The following is a 20,191-nucleotide window of genomic DNA, read 5'->3' on the forward strand; positions in this document are numbered from 1 at the left end:
AATGTTCTCTTTTATTTTTCTTTTCTTTTTTTCTTTTCATTTTTATTTTTTGGAATGATGAAAATGCTCAAAAATTGTGGCATTGAATGCACAACTGTATGATGAAACTGAACAGTTGTACGCTTTGAATGATTGTATGGTATGTGAATATATTTCAATAAAATTACATAAAAATGAAAAATATGTAGGATGAAATTCAAATACTATTTATGTGGAAATTTATAATCCCAAATTCAAGAAAAGGGAGACAGTGAAAATCACTGAGCTGTGAATCTGGCAGAAAAGTAATCAACTGAAGGAAATGAGAAGGAAGGAAATAATTATGATAAGAAAAAAGTGATAAGATGGAAAAAGTAATAGATAGCATCAGCAAGACTAGAAATTTTTGTTTATTTGGAATAGGCTTATAAATTAGATGATGCTCTAGATACAGTGACCAAGAAAGCAAAGAAAGATAGTACATCTTTTAGAAGATCAACAAGATCAACAAACCCTTAGCTAGACTGACAAACTCAAAAAGAGAGAAGAACCAAATAAACAAAATAATAAACAAGAGGGAAGATATTATTATGGATCCTGAAGAAATAGAAAACATCATAAGAGAATACTATGAACAACTCTATGCCAACAAACTAGATAATTTAGAGGAAATGGATAATTTCCTGGAAACACATGAACAACCTAAACTGAATAAAGAAGAAATAGAGGAACTCAACAAACCAATCACAATTAAAGAGATCCAATCAGTTATCAAAAAGCTTCCTACAAATAAAACTCCAGGCCCAGTTAGCTTCAGAGGGGAATTCTACCAAAATTTCCAAAAAGAACTGACACCATTCCTCCTTAAGCTCTTTCAAAAAAATTAAAGAAAATAGAACACTACCTAACTCATTTTATGAAGGCAGCATCACTCTAATAGCAAAACCAGATAAAGATGTTACAAGAAAGGAAAACTACAGGCCAATTTCCCTAATGAGTATAGATGCAAAAATTCTCAACAAAATACTTCATATTAAAATCAAAGACAAATTAAAAAAATTATACACCCTGACCAAGTGGGGTTCATCCCAGGTATGCAAGGGTGGTTCAACATAAGAAAATCAATCAACATAATGCAACACATTAACAAATCAGAAGGGAGGAATTAAATGATCATCTTAATAGATGCTGAAAACACATTTGACAAAAGCCAACATCCTTTTCTGATAAAAACACTACAAAAGGTAAGAATTGAAGGAGACTTCCTCAATATGATAAAGGGCATATATGAAAAACCCACAGCCTGTATAGTACTCAATAGTGAGAGACTGAAAGCTTTCCCTCTAAGATCAGGAGCGAGACAAGGATGCCCATTGTCACCACTATTATTCAGCATTGTGCTAGAAGTTCTAGCCAGAGCAATTCAGCAAGAAAAAGAAATAAACGGCATCCAAATTGGAAAGGAAGAAGCAAAACTTTCATTATTTGCAGGTGATGTGATCTTATTCTTGGATAACCCTGAGAAATCAATGACACACCTACTTGAGCTAATAAATAAATTCAGCAAAGTGACAGGATATAAGATTAGTGCACGTAAGTCAGTAATGTTTCTATACAGTAGAAACGACCTAACTGAAGAGACACTCAAGAAAGAGAGTCCATTATCAATAGAAACTAAAAAAGCTAAGTGCATAGGAATAAACTTAACCAAGGATGTAAAAGACCTTTACACAGAAAATTACATAACTCTACTAAAAGAAATATAAGATGACCTAAAGAGATGGAGATATTTTCTGTGTTCATGAGTAGGAAGGCTAAATGTAGTTAAGATGTCAATTCTACCCAAACTGATCTACAGATTTAATGCAATTCCCATCAAAATTCCAACAATCTACTTTGCAGACTTGAAAAAGTTAGTCATCAAATTTATTTGGAAGGGAAAGATGCCTCAAATTACTAAAAAAGAAAAACAAAGTGAGAAGACTTACACTGCCTGACTTTGAAGACTACTATAAAGCCACAGCACTCAAAACAGCATGGTATTGATACAAAAATAGGCATATTGATCAATGGAATCAAATTGAGAATTTGGAAATAACCCCCAGATCTATGGTTGACTGATTTTTGATAAGACCCCCAAATCCACTGAATTGGGACATAACAGCCTCTTCAACAAATGGGCCTGGGAGATTTGGTTATCTATATCTAAAAGAATGACAGAGGACCCCTACCTCCCAATAGAAAAATTAATTCAGCATGGGTCAGAGATCTCAATATAAGAGACTGCATCATAGAGCTCCTAGAAGAAAATGTAGGGAAACATCTGCAAGACCTGGTATTAGGAGACCACTTCTTAGAGCTTACACCTAAAGCACAAGCAAGAAAAGGAAAAATAGATGAATGGGAATGCCTCAGAATTAAAAGCTTCTGCACCTCAAAGGAATTTGTCAAAAAGATAAAGAGACAGCAAACTCCATGGGAGAAAATATTTGGTAACCATCTGTCTGGTAAGAGACTGATAGCTTGTAAGTATAAAGAAAACTCACAACTCAATGTCCGTAATAAAAATAGCCCAATTACAAAATGGGCAAAAGATAGGAAAAGACATTTCTCTGATGAGGAAATACAAATGGCTAAAAAACAAATGGAAAAATGTTCATCTTTGCTAACTATTAGGGACATACAAATCAAGACCTCAATGAGGTATCATCTCACACCAATAAGAATGGCCGCCATTAAACAAACAGGAAACTACAAATGCTGGAGAGGATGTGGAGAAATTGGAACTATCATTCATTGCTGGTGGGACTGTATAATGTGCTCAGCCACTCTGGAAGACAGTTTGGCGGTTTTTAGAAAACTAGGTATTGAGTTATCCTATGATCCAGCAATTTCACTTCTCGTTATTTACCCAGAGGACCTGAAAGCAGTGACATGAGCAGATACTTGCACACTTATGTTCATAGAGGCATTGTTCAAAATTTCCAAGAGATGAAAACAACCTAAATGTCCCACATCAGATGAGTGGATAAACAAAATATGGTACATACATACTGTGCCAGTTTGGATATATTACGCCCCCCACAAAAAGCCATGGTCTTTAATCCAGTCTTGTGAGATATTGGGTTTGGGTTGTTTCCATGGAAATGTGACTCACCCAGCTGTAAGTGAAACTTTTGATTACATTATTTCCATGGAGGTGTGGCCCCATCTATTCAGCATGGGTCTTGTTTAGTTTACTGTAGTCCTTTACGAATACTGACACAGACCCAGACACCTGCTGGCTTAGCTCAGAGATGCTTAGAGTTGTGGACCCCTGATGTTGGCTGATGCCTAGACATTTTGAGAATGTCATTTTGAAATGCAACCTGGGAGCAAGCACACACCAGCCATATGCCTTCCCAGTTAACAGAGGTTTTCCGGACGTCAACGGCCTTTCTTCATTGAAGGTATACTCACAATTATGCCTTGGTTTGGACACTTTTATGGCTGTAGGACTGTAAATTTGTAACTTAATAAATCCCCTTTATAAAAGCCAATCCATTTCTGGTAGTTTGCATAATGGCAGCGTTAGCAAACTGAAAAATGTACAATGGAATACCATGCAGCAGTGAGAAGGAACAAGGTTGTGAAGCATATGACAACATGGATGAACCTTGAGGACATAATGTTGAGTGAAATAAGTCAGACACAAAAAGAGATACACTGTGTGTTACCACTAATGTGAACTCTGAACATAGAATATAGGGGACCTAGAGATAGATAGCTGTTAGTGAAGGGGGAACGATAATCTAATAAGAACAGATAGACATTGAGGGTAATCTTAATGATATGGGAATGCTCAGGAATGACTATGGTTTGTTAATTTTCTTGTGGTATGGTAGGAGCATATTGGAAACAATGAAGTTATTTCAAGATTTTTGTTTTTCCTATTCCTTTGTTTTATTTTATCTGCAAATGTTTTTTTTTATTTTTTCATGAATAAAGTTAATAAAAAAAGAAAGATGGTACAAATAAACAATACTTACTGAATCAAAAGGGGATATAAGTAGAGGTACAGTAATTTAAAAAATAAGTTTCTTACAAATAGCTTTATACCAATAAATGTGAAAATTTTGAAGAAAAGGACAGATTTCTAGAAAAAATTATTTAGCAAAATTGGCTCCTGAAGAATTCGAAAATTCCAAACGACCCATATCCACTAAAGCATTGGAACCAATGGTTAAAAATATATTTGCCTACAAGCTCCTTCCCCACCCAGAAAAAAAAGGTACACAAGTTTTACAGGTGGTTTTTAACAAACCTTTAATGAATTGATAATCTCTAATTATTCAACCTCTTTCAGAGAATAGAAAAGAAGGGAAAATTCCCTAGTTTTCTGAGGCTAGTATAACCTTGACAGTGAAACAGGGAAAGGACTGTTTAAGAAAATTGTTTCAGTTCAATCTCACAGGAAAACATAAATTCACAGATCCTAAAATAATACTACACAGAATTTAGTAATGCATACACAAAAGTAAATTATTTCAAATGGCTTTATTTCAAGAACACAATAGCCCAATAGATGCAAAACATTTGATAAATTAAAATTTTTTGCTCACCTATTTAATAAAGGATATCTTCACCTAATAAATGACATTTTGCAAAATTCACAGATACATAATCTGTGGTAATTTATGTAATGCAAAATAATATAGCAGTTAAAATAAATGATACAGAATTGCTTTTATTAAATGGATGGATACATCTCAACAATGAAGTTAAAAATAAATGTAAAAGAATACATAGAGTTCAAGATGTACAAACTCAAGGCAATTATAACTTTTGAAAATGAATTCACTCATGTAGTAATAGTCAAAATGTGCATTGGAATACTGCATGTCAATTTCAATACAGTAATACAATTAGGTCTATCAAATCTAAAATGTTTTCTTTTTTGGGACACTCGTGAGGCAAGTATTTTAAATTACTGATATCAATTTATGAACAAGTTATATTATGTGTTGTACATATCTATAAAATTAAAGTATTTCATAATTAAAATTTACAAACTCTACTAATGAGATTTTGATCCTTTATATTGCTATTCTAAAAAGAACATGCTTTTTAGAAAAGCAGTAAATGATTGCATAATTGATCATCGTCCTTTGTACTTAGAAGCTGCTCGGGAAGTAAGTACTCAAATTTACTAGAATTTTTTAGTATTATTCATCTGGATATTTACAAGTATCTGCTTAGTGAAACTATTTTGATTTTGGCATGGTATAGCATTGTTGTTGCTTAGCTGTTTTTCAAGAAGGCAGTAATTACCCACAATTTTAAGTGTGGACACTTAAATCCATGTCATCAGGGAAACACTTTCCTTAAGAGAACCATTTATGCCCTTGTCCTCACTTTTCCAAAGAAGGAAGGGGAGTTAAATTCATCCCCAAGGGAGTGCAGTATTGGAGCAAACCCTCCTTGTCATTCTCTCCAATATTTTATTCAAATCTAAGGAAAGAAGAGTAACTTGATTGATTACAGATATCAGGGAGACTTTGATATATATTAGGCCGTATTTACCAGGAGCATTGCAACTTCTTGAAACGAATGTGGCTCCTCTATCTTGCTAGAGTATCTCTTTGTTTCTTCTTTCTCTCTCTTTTCCTGTTTCTGTTTTTATGCCAGCCTAGCACTCTCCTTTTATACCTGTGTGCGTTTGAATCTGTTTCTAATCCCTCTCTGTAACTCTCCTTCACCAGCGAACTCGCAATGGAGTGTTCTTTTCTGTTTCCCTTCTCCAGATCCTCATATGATAACATCACTGAAAGATCTTCTAAACATGCAGTTCTCTTCAGTTTAGTAGGGCAAGAGTAGGGAGTTATGTATTGCTTTCGGGCCTTGACTATTTTTCAGTCCAGTTTCCCAGAGAACCTTCAATTTAGTTGATAATCCAGTGATTTGCATCCCATTAGGCTCCTTGGTCTACCCTCAGTGGGTTCAAGTTTGGCAGCATGGCCCTGACTTGGATAGCATTCCTAATCTCCAGCAGTATTCCTTTCCGTTTTTTATATGGTATTATCATCCTATCAAATTAATGATATAGATATATCACTAAATGTATTTATTAAAAAGTAAGGCATTTATGTGTAATTAGGACACATTCATGTTTCATTCTATTTAGCATTATAAATTTCTCAATATAAAACTGGTTCTGACAGAGATAGTTCAGGAAAGAATCTCAAAGAGCATGTAAACTCTTGCGATCCATAATGTTCTCAGAAGCTTGAACTTGCTGAAATAATCAAAATTCTTACATTGCTATTGTTTTCTCAAGTAAAAAAGTGAGAGTAAGTGTAACACTGGACAGTAGTAAAGCATTATATGTCAAGCCTACCTGTTCCTCATGAGAGAATACTATTTTGAGCACTTGCAGTTTTTTAAGGAAGAATCTGTCACAGAATTTTAAAGCCCTCTTCAGCAGACTAATCGGTCTCTAATTTAAGGGTTGCCAATTTTGTAAATAAGATAAACTGTATTTTAATCTGTTCCAAGGTAATTATATCTGAGGGATTAAAAAATATAAATAGTTTCACAGATACTGAGTTCTACCACAGCTATTGAGGTCCACCATAAATAGGATTTAAACTGAGTGGCAAAAATCCTCCCTGAGCATCTTTTTCTAGGGGCAGCTAATCTGTTACTCTGTGATGAGTGAGTTGTTGGGTTACAGCCCGAGAGGATTCAAGGAGTTGCACAACAAAAGGCAACCAACAAGGGGGCTGTAAAATGAGCAGAGCTATCTAAAGTGGCTATCAGAAGAAATTGGCTCTTTACAGTGTGCAGACTGAATCCTTGCTTGTGAATAGTTAAGTGGTAGAATCTACATTCTTTTTATCCCTAAAGACTAGGCATGAACTGCTTTTATTCTTGTCCTGACCTAGAAGAAACCAACCCCTGAGCAGAACCTACTTAGAAATCTGTTGTGCTCCAGTAGAAAATTCCAGAGTGGGAAGCAATTTTTAGCAGTGGCATTTCTTTTTGTTTCTTTTAATGTAATTTTACTGAGATATATTCACATACCAAATAATTATCCAAAGTGTACATTCAGTGGTTCACAGTATCATCATATAGTTGTGCATTCATTGTAGTAATCAATATTTGAACATTTTCATTACTACAAAAAAATAAAAAAATAAAAAATCAAAGAAGAACACCCAAAACATCCTATACCCCATTCACACCCTATTCTTTTTTTATTTATTTTTGTCTTTGTTTTCTTACTTATCTGTCCACACACTGGATAAAGGGAGTGTCAGTCCCAAGGTTTTTGCAATTAGACAGCCACACCTTACCACCTATGCAGTTACACAATCATCTTCAAGAATCAAGGATACTGGATTGCAGGAATACATTTCCTAAGGGCAAGCCCCAAGATTGAGGGCTTGGCCTATTAAATTGGTAGTTTCCAATGCTTGCAAGAATATCAGGAATTCCCCAGGTGGGGAAGTTCGTTATTTCCACGTTTTTACCCAGTCTCTGAAGGGGGCTGTGCAAATACTTTTTTTTATTCTCTGCCCAAATTACCCTGGGATGTATCAGGGCATCACATAGACCTGTACAAACCAACAGGATCTCACTCCCTGTTCAAGGTTCCATGTAATTATGGTATTCATATAAACAGCAGTGACATTTCTTGACATCCAAACTGAGTATATGATGGTTCATTTTGCACTTCATTTTTCAGAATTTGATTCCTTCATAAAGATGGTACCACCTATGGAATAACTGTAAGGAGTTAGGGTGGGATACTGAGAACAGGGACTATTCAAGGGCCTTTGGTTCTGGTTCTGAAATTGCAACTTAGCTTCAGGAGTTTGGGACCCCCAAAAATAACCTCTCTCAGTTTACTTACATGTAAACCCAAGTTTTTAAAATCCTTCCGGATTTGCAATTGTATAATTCAAATATGAGCTTCCTGGAGGTGAAAGAGTTCTATTAATTGGTCATCCAGTTCTGGGAGAGACAGGGAACATATTGTGAGCAGAGAGGAGTTGGACCTGTCTTTATTTGTCACTACCTTTCTTTTGTAATATTTTCTCATTTATCAGATTTATAAATTTATGTAGAGTTATAACAGTATGTGTTATTTAATCACTTGAAACAGACTGTTTTGAGGCATCATTAGATTAGGGAATTCTTAAATATGATGGCCACTCATTCATATTTTAAGTGTTTTACTTCCATCTTTGAAATTGTTTTATGCATAGACAAGGACATGAATTCAAAGGCATAATGCATGTAATACTCTGTATTCCAAAATAATTATTGTGTAAAGATACCAAGAGAAGAAAGAACATAAAGGAAAGAAAGGAGAAAGTTTCATGAACTTCTGTTCTTATGTATTGATGGCAACTTTCAGATAATTTCTGCAATTGTAGTTTATGTTTTTTTCAGATTTTACTGTATATAAATGTTGTGTTATTATCTAAAGTTGATGAGGGAAGATTCTGTGTCTAGTATATAGTAAAGGTGCTCAATGAGTAAAATGTGCTTCTTTGTGTTGATGACATAGAAAATAAATTTAATTTTGTTGAATGTTTTGTTTCCTAGTTGTTACAAGAAATAGCCCTCAGAAGTAAGCCTATAAATGAACAGTATCAAGGACTTGAAAGATTCTTTATTTTTGATAAAAATGAAAGACTCAACTTACTTCCTTCTCATAGCTTAGAATGCATCTCTTCCAGTACTAGGATTACACTTGCAGGTAAATTCTGAAAGCAGATCGCCTGTGGACCAACCTAACAGTTTTCTATCTTACATTTTTTACACTAGTCCACCCTCATCTTAGGAAATACTGGGCAATTGTGTTCAATAAACAAAATTGTTTTCTTCTTGTCTACCTGAAATTATTAACCCTGCAAAAGTTGTCATGTATTTGTATTTAATGCTGGTATCAGAATGTGAGAAACATGACTTTAATAAACTAGGGAGAGATTATTTTTGAAATTTATAAATATGACCTTTACTAAAATGTAAAATAGTAGAAATGCTTCAAATCCCTTTATCAACTGTTAAGTGTTATATAATGACTCTTAACTGCCATCTTTAAAACAAATCTCAAAATCTCAGGATCTGTGAAAAATCTGAGCGGTATCTGTAATTTCCTTATGAAAACTAAATGTTGGTGTCATCTATGTTCTTGGTTTTCCCATATGTTCAAATGTGCTTATTCATGTTCAAGCTATTATATCTTATGTTGTATTTTTATATACTTTTAAAAATTTTTGTTCCTCTTCAAGTGTGTATGTGGGTAGTATCTTTGCAATATAGTTTATTTTTTCTTTTTAATTAAGTTTTGTGAATCTAATGGTCTTAATTGTATAGTTATGAGATTTTGTATTTCATAGTATAATACACATTTCACTGTTACAAATATTCTTTATTTAGCTAAACATTGTCCAGTAGGACAGTAAATATAATAAACAACAACATGGATTTACTTCCTTTTTTAACTTTACATCATTTCACCATTTTCCATTTCAGGAGAGAGAGAATGGTTCCCAGACCAAAGCTTAAGTGCATATGCTGATAATGCCCTTGCCCTAGATGTTGTGCAGAGTGCCCAGAACCCATCACAAAGTAGAACACAGAAAAAGACGGGTAAGATTGGCTCTACAGTAGTGGTAGCATATTAGTGGCTCACTTTGTTTTTTAGTTTGTTTCTTTACAGGATTGCATTAACTTGAAAATTAGCTTCTGCAGTTACATAATTTAACCTGATTTATTTTAAATAAATGCCCTGGACTTGACTTCAGAAAACAAAAACCCAAAAAGTAGTTATTATTCCTCTCAATAAACATGAATTACAGTCAGTTTTTTTTTCGGTAACAATGTATTAGGGAATAATATTTTTAAAATGTAGCTCAGGATATGGTGTATTTTGAACAATCCTGATGAAACACATGCTCAGTTTCATTATACTCTCTGGAAACAGCATATTTATACCACATTCTGCTTTTCTACTTGGTTCATATTGCGATCAGACATACACATTGGTGAAATGAACTGTTTAGGTTAAGATTCCTGCTTCAAGCTGTGATTGAGACTGCTTGGTTCTAGACCAAATGTGTTAAGTCTGGGATCTTGGTTTCAGGTCATTAGCTCCATACTCTAACCAAAATAATTGCAAGGTTTTTCATAGGGTAATTCTTGACCTGTGGAATACTCATTGTAATGTAGCGAGCATATACATAGAATATTAACTCCATTAAAAGTAGTGGTATTATTAAGTTATAATTGCTATACAATAATACATGCTAAAGTAGGTTTGCTTTGTGCTGGATGTTGTATGACATTGCAGTAGATAACTAATGAATTAAGGCAATTCATCTCACACATATGTGGTATATTTTGGCACTGAACTAGGTCTTCGGGATAAAACAGTGTGTAAGTCATGTTTCCTGATATTAGGAAGTTCACAGTTTAGGAGGAATACATGACAAATTGGGCTGTTTGCCTGGTTTAAAGGGCATCTTCAAACCGAAATTTAATTACATATGATTTTTCCAGGTATGTATGGCTTATACATCTTTTTTTGCCCTAACTCTATGATTAAAACTCCTTGGCTAGCTTAAATCCTTTCCATATACATTTATGTTTAGAATCTGTCAGATATAATTTTTTTTTTTAGTGGAAAAACCATCCATTTATGATAAGTGTTTTTATTTTTTCTCTATCGTTAGGTACCTGTTTTCACATGGAAGCTTCCAAACTTCTGGTTGCTTCTATTTGTGGGAGCCAGAGGTGTAAATTTTAAGTCACTGTATATCGATGAAAACAAATTCACATGCATGCTATGAGAATCTTAGACAAATCTTTATAAATAAATAGCCAAATGCATTTAAATGTCAATAATTACTATAAAAAAATTTTGTTGGAGCACCATTAGGCCAGGTACTGCCAGACCTGGTGATACAAAGTAAGCCATCATCTTTATTTTCCAAAGGCGTTGACCCCAGTGCAAAGGTTTTCAAAGGGCAGTGTGGACATAATCACCTGGGAAACCTGTTATAGTGCAAAATCCTTCACTCTTAGAGATTCTGATTCATAAAGGCACAGGTAAAGCCTAAGAACTTGTACTTATCAACAATTCCATATTATTTTAATAGAGATAACACCAAAATCATACTTTGAGAAAACTGCTGTTCAGATATGCAGACACATAAATGACAATATACATAATAAAAGTTTTATAAAAGGACTGTAAACAACATGCTTTTAGAGACTGACAGGTAATTATTAGTAGCATGTGCAATAGAGGTTAAAATAGAGGAGCATATAGAATTGTTTAGGAATCAAGATAATAAAAGAATTACTTTGCCATTGAAAAGCATAGATATGGAAGTGTTAGAGCCTAAGTGACATTTCAACCAAGTCTTAAAGAATTAATACGATTTTACCAGTTAGAAAAGGAGTGAAATGGCTTTCTGAGTAAGTGGCATGAAATGAAATAAAACTATCCTGGCCGTGCTCCATGTTATAGAAATCTTATATTGTGAACTGATGCAGTATGTAAAGGAATTCCATTTCCATAAGATTTTTAAATATGTGAATGTAAAAACATGGTAGTTATGAATTAATTGTGTGCTTAGCAGCAAGTACTTATGACTAAGTTATCCTTGATTTCCTTCTCCCTACCACTATCAAAACCTACTCCTCCTTCAACCCATCCTTCTGTCTCTGTAAATGGCAACACTGTCCAAACATTGATTAAGTCTGAAACCCAAGATTCATCTAGACTCTTTCACCCACCATATCTCATTTATCTCTAGATCCTGCTGATTAAAAAATCTATCCCAAAGCCAACTATTCTATCTTTACTATACCATCTTTAGTCCAAACCGGTGATTCATCATCTCCCACTTGTCTCTCAATTTCACTTTTTCCCCTTCCATAAACATGTTGCTATGATTAATTTGCATCAAATTCTACTGTTTATAGTCTGTAAGTGAATTGCGTATATATATATATATATATATATATATATATATATATATATATATAGTCAGAGAGTGAATCATATTTTCTCTAATCTTTAATCATAAATTGTGTCATGCCAGTCTCCTGCTTAAAAGCATCACATAACTTCCTATTGCATGTGGAAAAAAATTATGTTTCTTGCCATGCATCACACAGCAGTACCTGAGATGGCCTTGTCCACCTGTCCTAACCTCAACTTTACCTACATTTGGCTTTCTTTCTGTTCTTTGGCAAGCCACACTCTTATTTCTCAGCCTTAGAATTTTCTCTTCCTTTTGCTCCGGTATGCTCTGTAGCTTTCCTCTTCACTCCCACACCCTTCATCATATGATTGGTTCTTTCCACTATTCAATCACAATCCAGATGCCACTTCCTTAGGGAGACCTTCTGAGACCCCTATCTTACGCTGATATCTTCAGTCCTTCTATCACATTTACCTTTTTTGTCTTCTTCATAGCACCTTTTACAATATTACATTATTTGTTTACTTGTTTATTTTCAGTCTCCTCCCCCGTGTTCTCCCACAGCCCTAATTGGAAAGAAAGCAAATATCTAGTTTATCCTGTTTTGATGCATTCTCAGTGATAGAACAGGGTCTGGCACATTGTAAGAACTCAGTAAGTGTTTTTAAATGAATTCAGCAGATTGGTAGGACTGTGTGCTAGTTTGGAGTGCATCTTGAGGGCAGGGGCAATATCTCATTCATTTTTCTATGACCTGCTACTGACTCCATGCCTGATGGTTTTAGGAATTGTAAATGCTTTTATAATTGATTATTTGGATTGGGTATTATTTAGAGCTTCTCAGAGTTGGAATTTAAAATATCATCCTGTCCAACTCCTCAATTTTACAGGTGAAGTAGGAATTGACATATTCAGGTCAAAAACTGATTTTAATGAGTCTAGACAATAAAGCTCTTACTTCCCTGTCTAGCACTCTTCCAACTAAACCATGCTTCTAAATGAAATTTCTATGTATGTTTCAAGAACTCTTAGAAAATACACTTTTTCTGCATAAATTCTCAGCAATTTATACATTGGAGCAAGAATATCACTAGACAGTAATGGTTTTCAAACTTTATTAAGGATTAAAATATTTCTTTTGATCAGAATGTTGTTGCTTGTTATTAAAACACTATCCAAAAAGCATACTGTTTTCTTTTGATTAAATTCTAATGTTTATATTTAGAATAGCAATGACAATTAGTGTTGTATTAAATACTATTTAGTGAGTGTGCCAGTTTGGATGTGTTATGTCCCCCAAAATGCCATTATCTTTGATGCAGTTTTGTGGGGGCAGGCATATCAGTGTTGATTAGGTTGGAATCTTTGATTGTTTCCATGGAGATATGACTCAACCAACTGGGCAAAACCTTTGATTAGATAATTTCCATGGAGGTGATACCCCACCCATTTAGGGTGGGTCTGAATTAAATTACTGGAGTCATATAAAAAGCTGATAAACAGAAGGAACTCAGAGACGCTGTGAGTGACATTTTGGAGAGCAACTGAGAGTGACATTTTGAAGAGGAGCTGCAGCTAAGAGAGGACAAAATGTCTTAGAGGAACATTTTGGAGAACACCATTTTGAAATACAACCTGGGAGCAAGGGGACGCCAGCCATGTGCCTTCCAAGCTAACAGAGGTTTTCTGGACACCAATGGCCATCCTTCAGTGAAGGTACCCTATTGATGCCTTACCTTGGACACTTACTGGCCTTAAGACTATAACCGTGTAACCAAATAAACCCCTTTTGTAAAAGCCAATCCATTTCTGGTATTTTGCACAATGGCAGCATTAGTAAACCAGAACAGTGAGTGATTCAGATTTTTCATACCCTTATCAGCATTTTTGTGCCCATTAATAAATCCCAAAGTCAGCAATGTATTTTATCTTCCCAATGGTTGTCATGGTTTCATTATTAATCATGGAACATAGATTCTTTAGCTAACATCAAGGATAATTTCTTTTTTTGTACTTAGAGTATAACCATAATCAGTGTTAATCAATAATTTCCCAAGATTGCATTGCTGGTGATGGTACAAATTACTCTAAAAGTAATTTCTCATGTTTATAATCTGTATACTCTACTATTGTTTTCAAATTATGGAATGACCTTCTCAACTGTGGCGTTTTCCAGTAGTGCCAGTCTTACCTGTGTTAAATCCTAACCTTAACAATAACATTAATAATCTTATACAGTAAGCATTAGAAGGAATGACATACTGACCTAAATGAACAATAAATAAAAATTAAGGACCATATTGGGCCCTATTCTGTCTATTAATATGTATGGGTTTCTTTAAATTAAACTTTTAACGTATTTCCAGTAAGCAGTATGGTCTTTCTCCTTGCTTTGTGCTAAACATAAGTCTAACCCATCCCCTTTGCATTTCTTTTTTCAATTGAGATCAATTAGACTCAAATACTACAGCAACCAACTGTTGTTTTAAGAGTTCAGCAAGTGTTTGTACTCAACTGTGTTTTCTGAAGGGCGTCTATGTTACGTCAAATTTTTCCTCACTTCATATTTGTCAGTGTTGGCAGAAGTCCAGTCTTTGGTTTCTTTGCTAATAAGATCTTCCTTTACATTTGTTTCATTTCAGTAAAGAGTTCTAAATCCATCTAAATTTTACCTTGACTGAGACATAGTACAAGACCTTTTTATAACAGATACAAAGCAGGTTTTCTTCACAGATCTAGAAATTTAGATTTGTATAGTTCAGTTTTCCTTATACTGGCTTACCTGTGCTGCTAGTGTCAATATTATTACTACTGATTCATACATAGAAATGGAAACTTATTATTTACACAACTTGTTACCTATTTTGTCTTGTTTAATCCAACAATAGTCTGAGTTTGACACAAAAATCATTATTCCAATTTTTAGAAGAAAGAACAAGGACTCCAAGAGGTTAAGTCTTTCACCTGAGTAGATAATAGAATTGGAGTAGAGTTTTCTGATGTCATTCATTCATCTTTTCACTACTCTGATCTTCTTTTTTTAATATTATTATGGAAATAGTTTATTGTTTTTCTCAATGGCTGTGAATAAGCTATTGTTTCTTTATATGTTACACATAATAGGGGAAACCTTTCCAAATTCCAGTCACAAAAAATATTCCTGGGGGTATTTATATTTATTTTTCTCAAAACATAGGCACATTTTGTCAGTTATTTTTCTCTAGAATTGTCTGTGAGCACAAATAAACACACAAAGGTCAGAATCTCTTTAATTTAGTCATGACTTCATACCAGCAAAAATTGTTTTAAAAATTGATATCTGAAGTGTTCATTGAAATTGGTGCCCTTTGAGACTTGTCTTAGTCACTTTTAATTGCTTGAATAATTACATACCATATTAAGATTCTTTTTAGGGTATTAGCTACATTCAGAATAGATCTTTTAAGTTAAAAATAAGAAGGCAAACCCAGTAATCATTAAATGCTTAATACATAGCAACTCTCTGTAGTCTCTCTTCTGAATTTTTTATTTTCCTTTGAGTCAATAGATTGGGCATAATATTACATGGCATATGTTCAGTCAAATCATGCTTTTTATGATAATGACACTGTTCTAGTTTGCTAATGCTGCCAGAATGCAAAGCACCAGAAATGGATTAGCTTTTACAAAAGGGGGTTTATTTGGTTACACAGCTACAGTCTTAAGGTCATAAAGTGTCCAGGGTAACCCATCAACAATCCAGTACCTTCACTGTAGGATGGCCAATGGTGTCCAAAAAACCTCTGTTAGCTGGCGTCTGCCCTGGAGTTCTGGTTTCAAAATGGCTTTCTCCCAGGACGTTCCTCTCTAGGCTTCAGCTTCTCTCCAAAATGTCACTCTAAGTTGCTTTTGGGGTGTTTTTCCTCTCTTAGCTTCTCTGGAGCAAAAGTCTGCTTTCAATGGCCATCTTCAAACTGTTTCTTATCTGCAGCTCTTTTCTCAGGTCCTGTGCATTCTTCAAAATGTCCCTCTTGGCTGTAGCTCCTCTTCAAAATGTCAGTCACAGCTGCACTGAGTTCCTTCTGTTTGTCAGCTCATCTATATGGCTCCAGTGATTTAATTTAGACCCACCCTGAATGGGTGGGGTAACACCTCCATGGAAATTATCCAATCAGAGTCATCACCCACAGTTGGGTGGGGCACATCTCCATGGAAACACTCAAAGAATTACAGTCTAATCAGCACTAAAACGTCTGCCCCACAAGATTGCATCAAAGAACATGGCTTTTTCTGGGGGATATAATATATTCAAACCAGCGCAGTCACCAACACTACTTTAAAGAATCCAATATTTTATACAAAGCCAGTTTGTGTTAAGGGAATGCAAAGTTATCTTCTCATAGAAATATATTTATATAAATCAGAACAGTGATTCAGTACATTACAAATATTCCCTGTGCCATGAATTTCTAAATTTGTACCTTGAAAATTCTCTTGGTCTTTATTAAATACTCTTTTTGTGAGCGATATCAAACTATAAATTATGTTGTGTTAATGTAATATTTAAAGGGATTTTTTTTCTACTATGAAAGAAACACTCATGTCTAAGTAACCAACTAAGTTAATGTTTGAACTAGATCAAGAAAAGCATGGGAGTTCCCCTAGGGGAAAAAAATATTAACTTGTCTTAGATCTGTGTTTCTGAAATTTTCCACTAAAGTTCTCTGTAGGGCAAAAGAGAATGAACTCATATTTAGGAAGATTAGAGATGTGTTCCCATTTCCTTTATTAGAGAAGTTGTAGGTTTACAGAAAAATCATACATAAAACAAAGAATTATTAACACCTTCAATTGGTGTGGTACATTTATTACAATTCATGAAGGCATATTTTATAATTGTACTATAAATGATTATCCATAGTTTAATTTAGGGTTTACTGTTTGTGTTCTGCAGTTCATATGGTAATTCTATACTTAGCTTTCTGAGGAACTGCCACTGTCTTCCACAGTGGCTGCACCATTTCACATTGCCTCCATTAGTAAATGAGTGCTGGTGTTATTCCACATCCTCTCCAACACTTGTAATTTTGTTTCTTTTTTTAAATAGTAGCCATTCTAGTGGGTATAAAATGGTATCTCACTGCAGTTTTGATTTGCATTTGCCAAATAGCTAGTGATGTTGAGCATCTTTTCATGTGCTTTTGGTCAACTGTATATTCTCTTTGGAAAGACGTCTGTTCAAGTCTTTTGCCCATTTTTATTTGGGTGGTTTATCTTTTCATTGCTGAGTTGTAGGATTGCTTTATATATTCTGGATATTAAACTGTTATTGGATATGTGGTTTCCAAATATTTTCTCCCATTAAGTAGGTTGTATTTTCACTTTTATGACAAAGCCCTTTGATGCACTACAGTTTTTAATTCTGATGAGGACCCATTTATCTATTTTTTCTTTCACTGCTTGTGCTTTGTGTGTAAAGTCTAAGAAACCATTGCCTTAGCACAAGAACCCAAAGTGCTTCCCTATATTTTCTTCTGGAATTTTATAGTCCTGGTTCATATATTTAGATCTTTCATCCATTTTGGGTTAATTTTTTTAAAAATTCATTTTTTGGGGATATATTCACATACCATACAATCATCTACAGTGTACAATCAACTGTTCACAGTATCATCATATGGTTGTGCATTCATCATGCCAATAAACTTTTGAACATTTTTCTTACTCCAAAAAGAATAAAAATAATAATAAAAATAAAAGTAAAAAAGAACACCCAAAGCATTCCACCCCCCACATACCACGCTATTTTTCATTTAGTTTTTGTTTCCATTTTTCTATCATCAGTCCATACACTGGATAAAGGGAATGTGAGCCACAATGTTTTCACAATCATACAGTCACACTATGTAAGCTGCATAATTGTGCAGTCGTCAAGAATCATGGCTACTGGGTTGCAGTTTGACCCATGTGCCAAGTTGAATGTATTATGTCCTCCAGAAAAAGCCATATTCTTTGATGCAATCTTGTGGGGTAGACGTACTAGTGGAGATTCAGTTTGAACATTTGGATTAGGTTGTTTCCATGGAAATGCACCCCACCCAACTGTGGGTGATAACTGTGGTTGGATAATTTCCATGGAGGTGTTGCCCTGCCCATTCAGAGTGTGTCTGAATTAAATTATTGAAGCACTATATAAGCTCAGACAGAAGGAGCGAGCTTGCTACAACCAAGAGGGACACTTTGAAGAATGCTCTGGAACTGAGAGATGAGCTTCAGCTTACAGAGACATTTTGGAAACAGCCTTTGAAAGCAGTCTTTTGCTCTGGAGAAGCTAAAAGAGGACAAACACCCCAAGAGCAACTAAGAGTGACATTTTTGAGCAGCTAAAGCCTAGAGAGGAACGTCCTAGGAGAAAGCCATTTTGAAACCAGAACTTTGGAGCAGACGCCAGCCACATGCCTTCCCAGCTAACAGAAGTTTCCGGACACCATTGGCCTCCTCCAGTGAAGGACCTGATTGCTGATGTGTTACCTTGGACACTTTATGGCCTTAAGACTGTAACTGTGTAACCAAGCATTCTGGCGGCATTAGCAAACTAGAACAGACAGTCTCAGGTATTTCCTTCTAGCTATTCCAATATACTAAAAACTAAAAAGGGGTATCTATATAGCACATAAGCATGCCTTCCAGAGTGACCTCTCAACTCTATTTGAAATCTCTCAGCCACTGAAACTTTATTTTGTTTCATTTTGCTTCCCTGTTTGATCAAGAAGATTTTCTCAATCCCATGATGCCAGGTCCAGGCTCATTCCTGGGAGTCTGTCCCACATTGCCAGGGAGATTTACACCTGTAGGAGTCATGTCCCTTGTAGTGGGGAGGGCAGTGAGTTCACCTGCCAAGTGCGCTTAGAGAAAGAGAGAGGGCCACATCTGAGCAACAAAGAGATTCTCTGGGGGAGACTCTTAGTCACAATTAAAAGTAAGCTTAGCCTCTCCTTTGAAGTAACAAGCTTTTTATGGGCAAGCCCCAAGATCAAGGGCTTATCCTACTAAATTGTTAGTTCTCAATGTTTGTGAGTATATCAGTAATAACCCAGGTGGGGAAGTCCAACATTTCCACCTTTTTCCCAGGTTCCTCAGGGGGACCCTGCAAATATATTTTTATTCTCTGCCCAAATTACTTTGGGATGTATCGGAATTTCACACTAACCTGTACAAACCTACCAGATCTCACTTCCTATTCAAATTTCCATTTAATTATGGTGTTTGAATAAATTGACCGTACAAGTAAAATTATTTAGTGTGCTGCAGAAAATATAGATCCTGTACCAAATAAACATTTCTTCCCTTGATCTCACACAGAAGTTGAAGTTTTAAAGCACAGTCAATATCATCCTTTACCATTTTGGGTTAATTTTTGAAAATGGTACGAGATAGGGGTCCTCTTTCATTCTTTTGCATGTGGATATCGAATTCTCCCAGCACCACTTGTTGAAGAGACTGTTCTTTCCCAGGTGAGTGGGACTTGGCAGTGTTGTCAAAATCCATTGGCTATAGTTGTGAAGGTCTATTTCTGAACTCCCAATTCAATTCCATTTGTCTATATGTCTATTGTTATGCCAAGGTCATGCTGTTTTGACCACTGTAGCCTTGTAATAAGCTTTAAAGTCAGGAAGTGTGAGTCCTCCAACTTAGTTCTTCTTTTTCAAGATGTTTTGACTCTTTAGAGCCCCTTACCCTTCCAAATAAATTGACAGCTGACTTTTCCATTTCTGCTGGAATTTTGCTTGGGATTGCATTAAATCTGTAAATCATTTTGGGTGTAATTGACATCTTAACAATATTTAGTCTTCTAAGCCATAAATGTGGAATGTTCTTCCCTTTATTTAGGTCTTCTTTGATTTCTTTTGGCAATGTTTTGTAGTTTTCTGAGTACAAGTCCTTTGCATCCTTGATTAAATTTATTCCTAGATATTTACTCTTTTGGTTGCTGTTAGGAATGGAATTTTTTTTCTTGATTTCCTCCTCAGATTGTTCATTACTAGTGTATAGAAGTACTATTGATTTTCGCATATTGGTCTTATACCCTGCCACTCTGCTGAATTTATTTATTAGCTCTAGTTGCTTTGGTGTAGATTTTTTGGGACTTTCTTTTTGTTGGATCTTGCCATTTGGCCCTGGGCTTTTCTTTGTTGGAAAGTTTTTGATTATTGAAACAATCTCTGTACTAGTAATCCATTTACAGAGAT

At 35.0% G+C, this 20,191-nt stretch overlaps 1 protein-coding gene across 4 annotated transcripts in view; it reads left to right on the forward strand.

The window, feature by feature from the left end:
* The window catches only part of ZBBX (zinc finger B-box domain containing), a 149,392-nt gene that overhangs the window by 106,913 nt on the left and 22,288 nt on the right, over positions 1 to 20,191 (forward strand). For all 4 annotated transcript variants that reach the window (XM_037841377.1, XM_037841383.1, XM_037841387.1 and 1 more), the window contains 2 exons: positions 8,572 to 8,725; positions 9,505 to 9,621. In XM_037841377.1, coding sequence (XP_037697305.1) covers positions 8,572 to 8,725; positions 9,505 to 9,621 — 271 coding nt within the window. The remainder of the gene's footprint in view (positions 1 to 8,571; positions 8,726 to 9,504; positions 9,622 to 20,191) is intronic.

The sequence above is a fragment of the Choloepus didactylus genome, chromosome 1 (genome assembly GCF_015220235.1).
Source record: "Choloepus didactylus isolate mChoDid1 chromosome 1, mChoDid1.pri, whole genome shotgun sequence".
Lineage (NCBI taxonomy): Eukaryota > Metazoa > Chordata > Mammalia > Pilosa > Megalonychidae > Choloepus > Choloepus didactylus.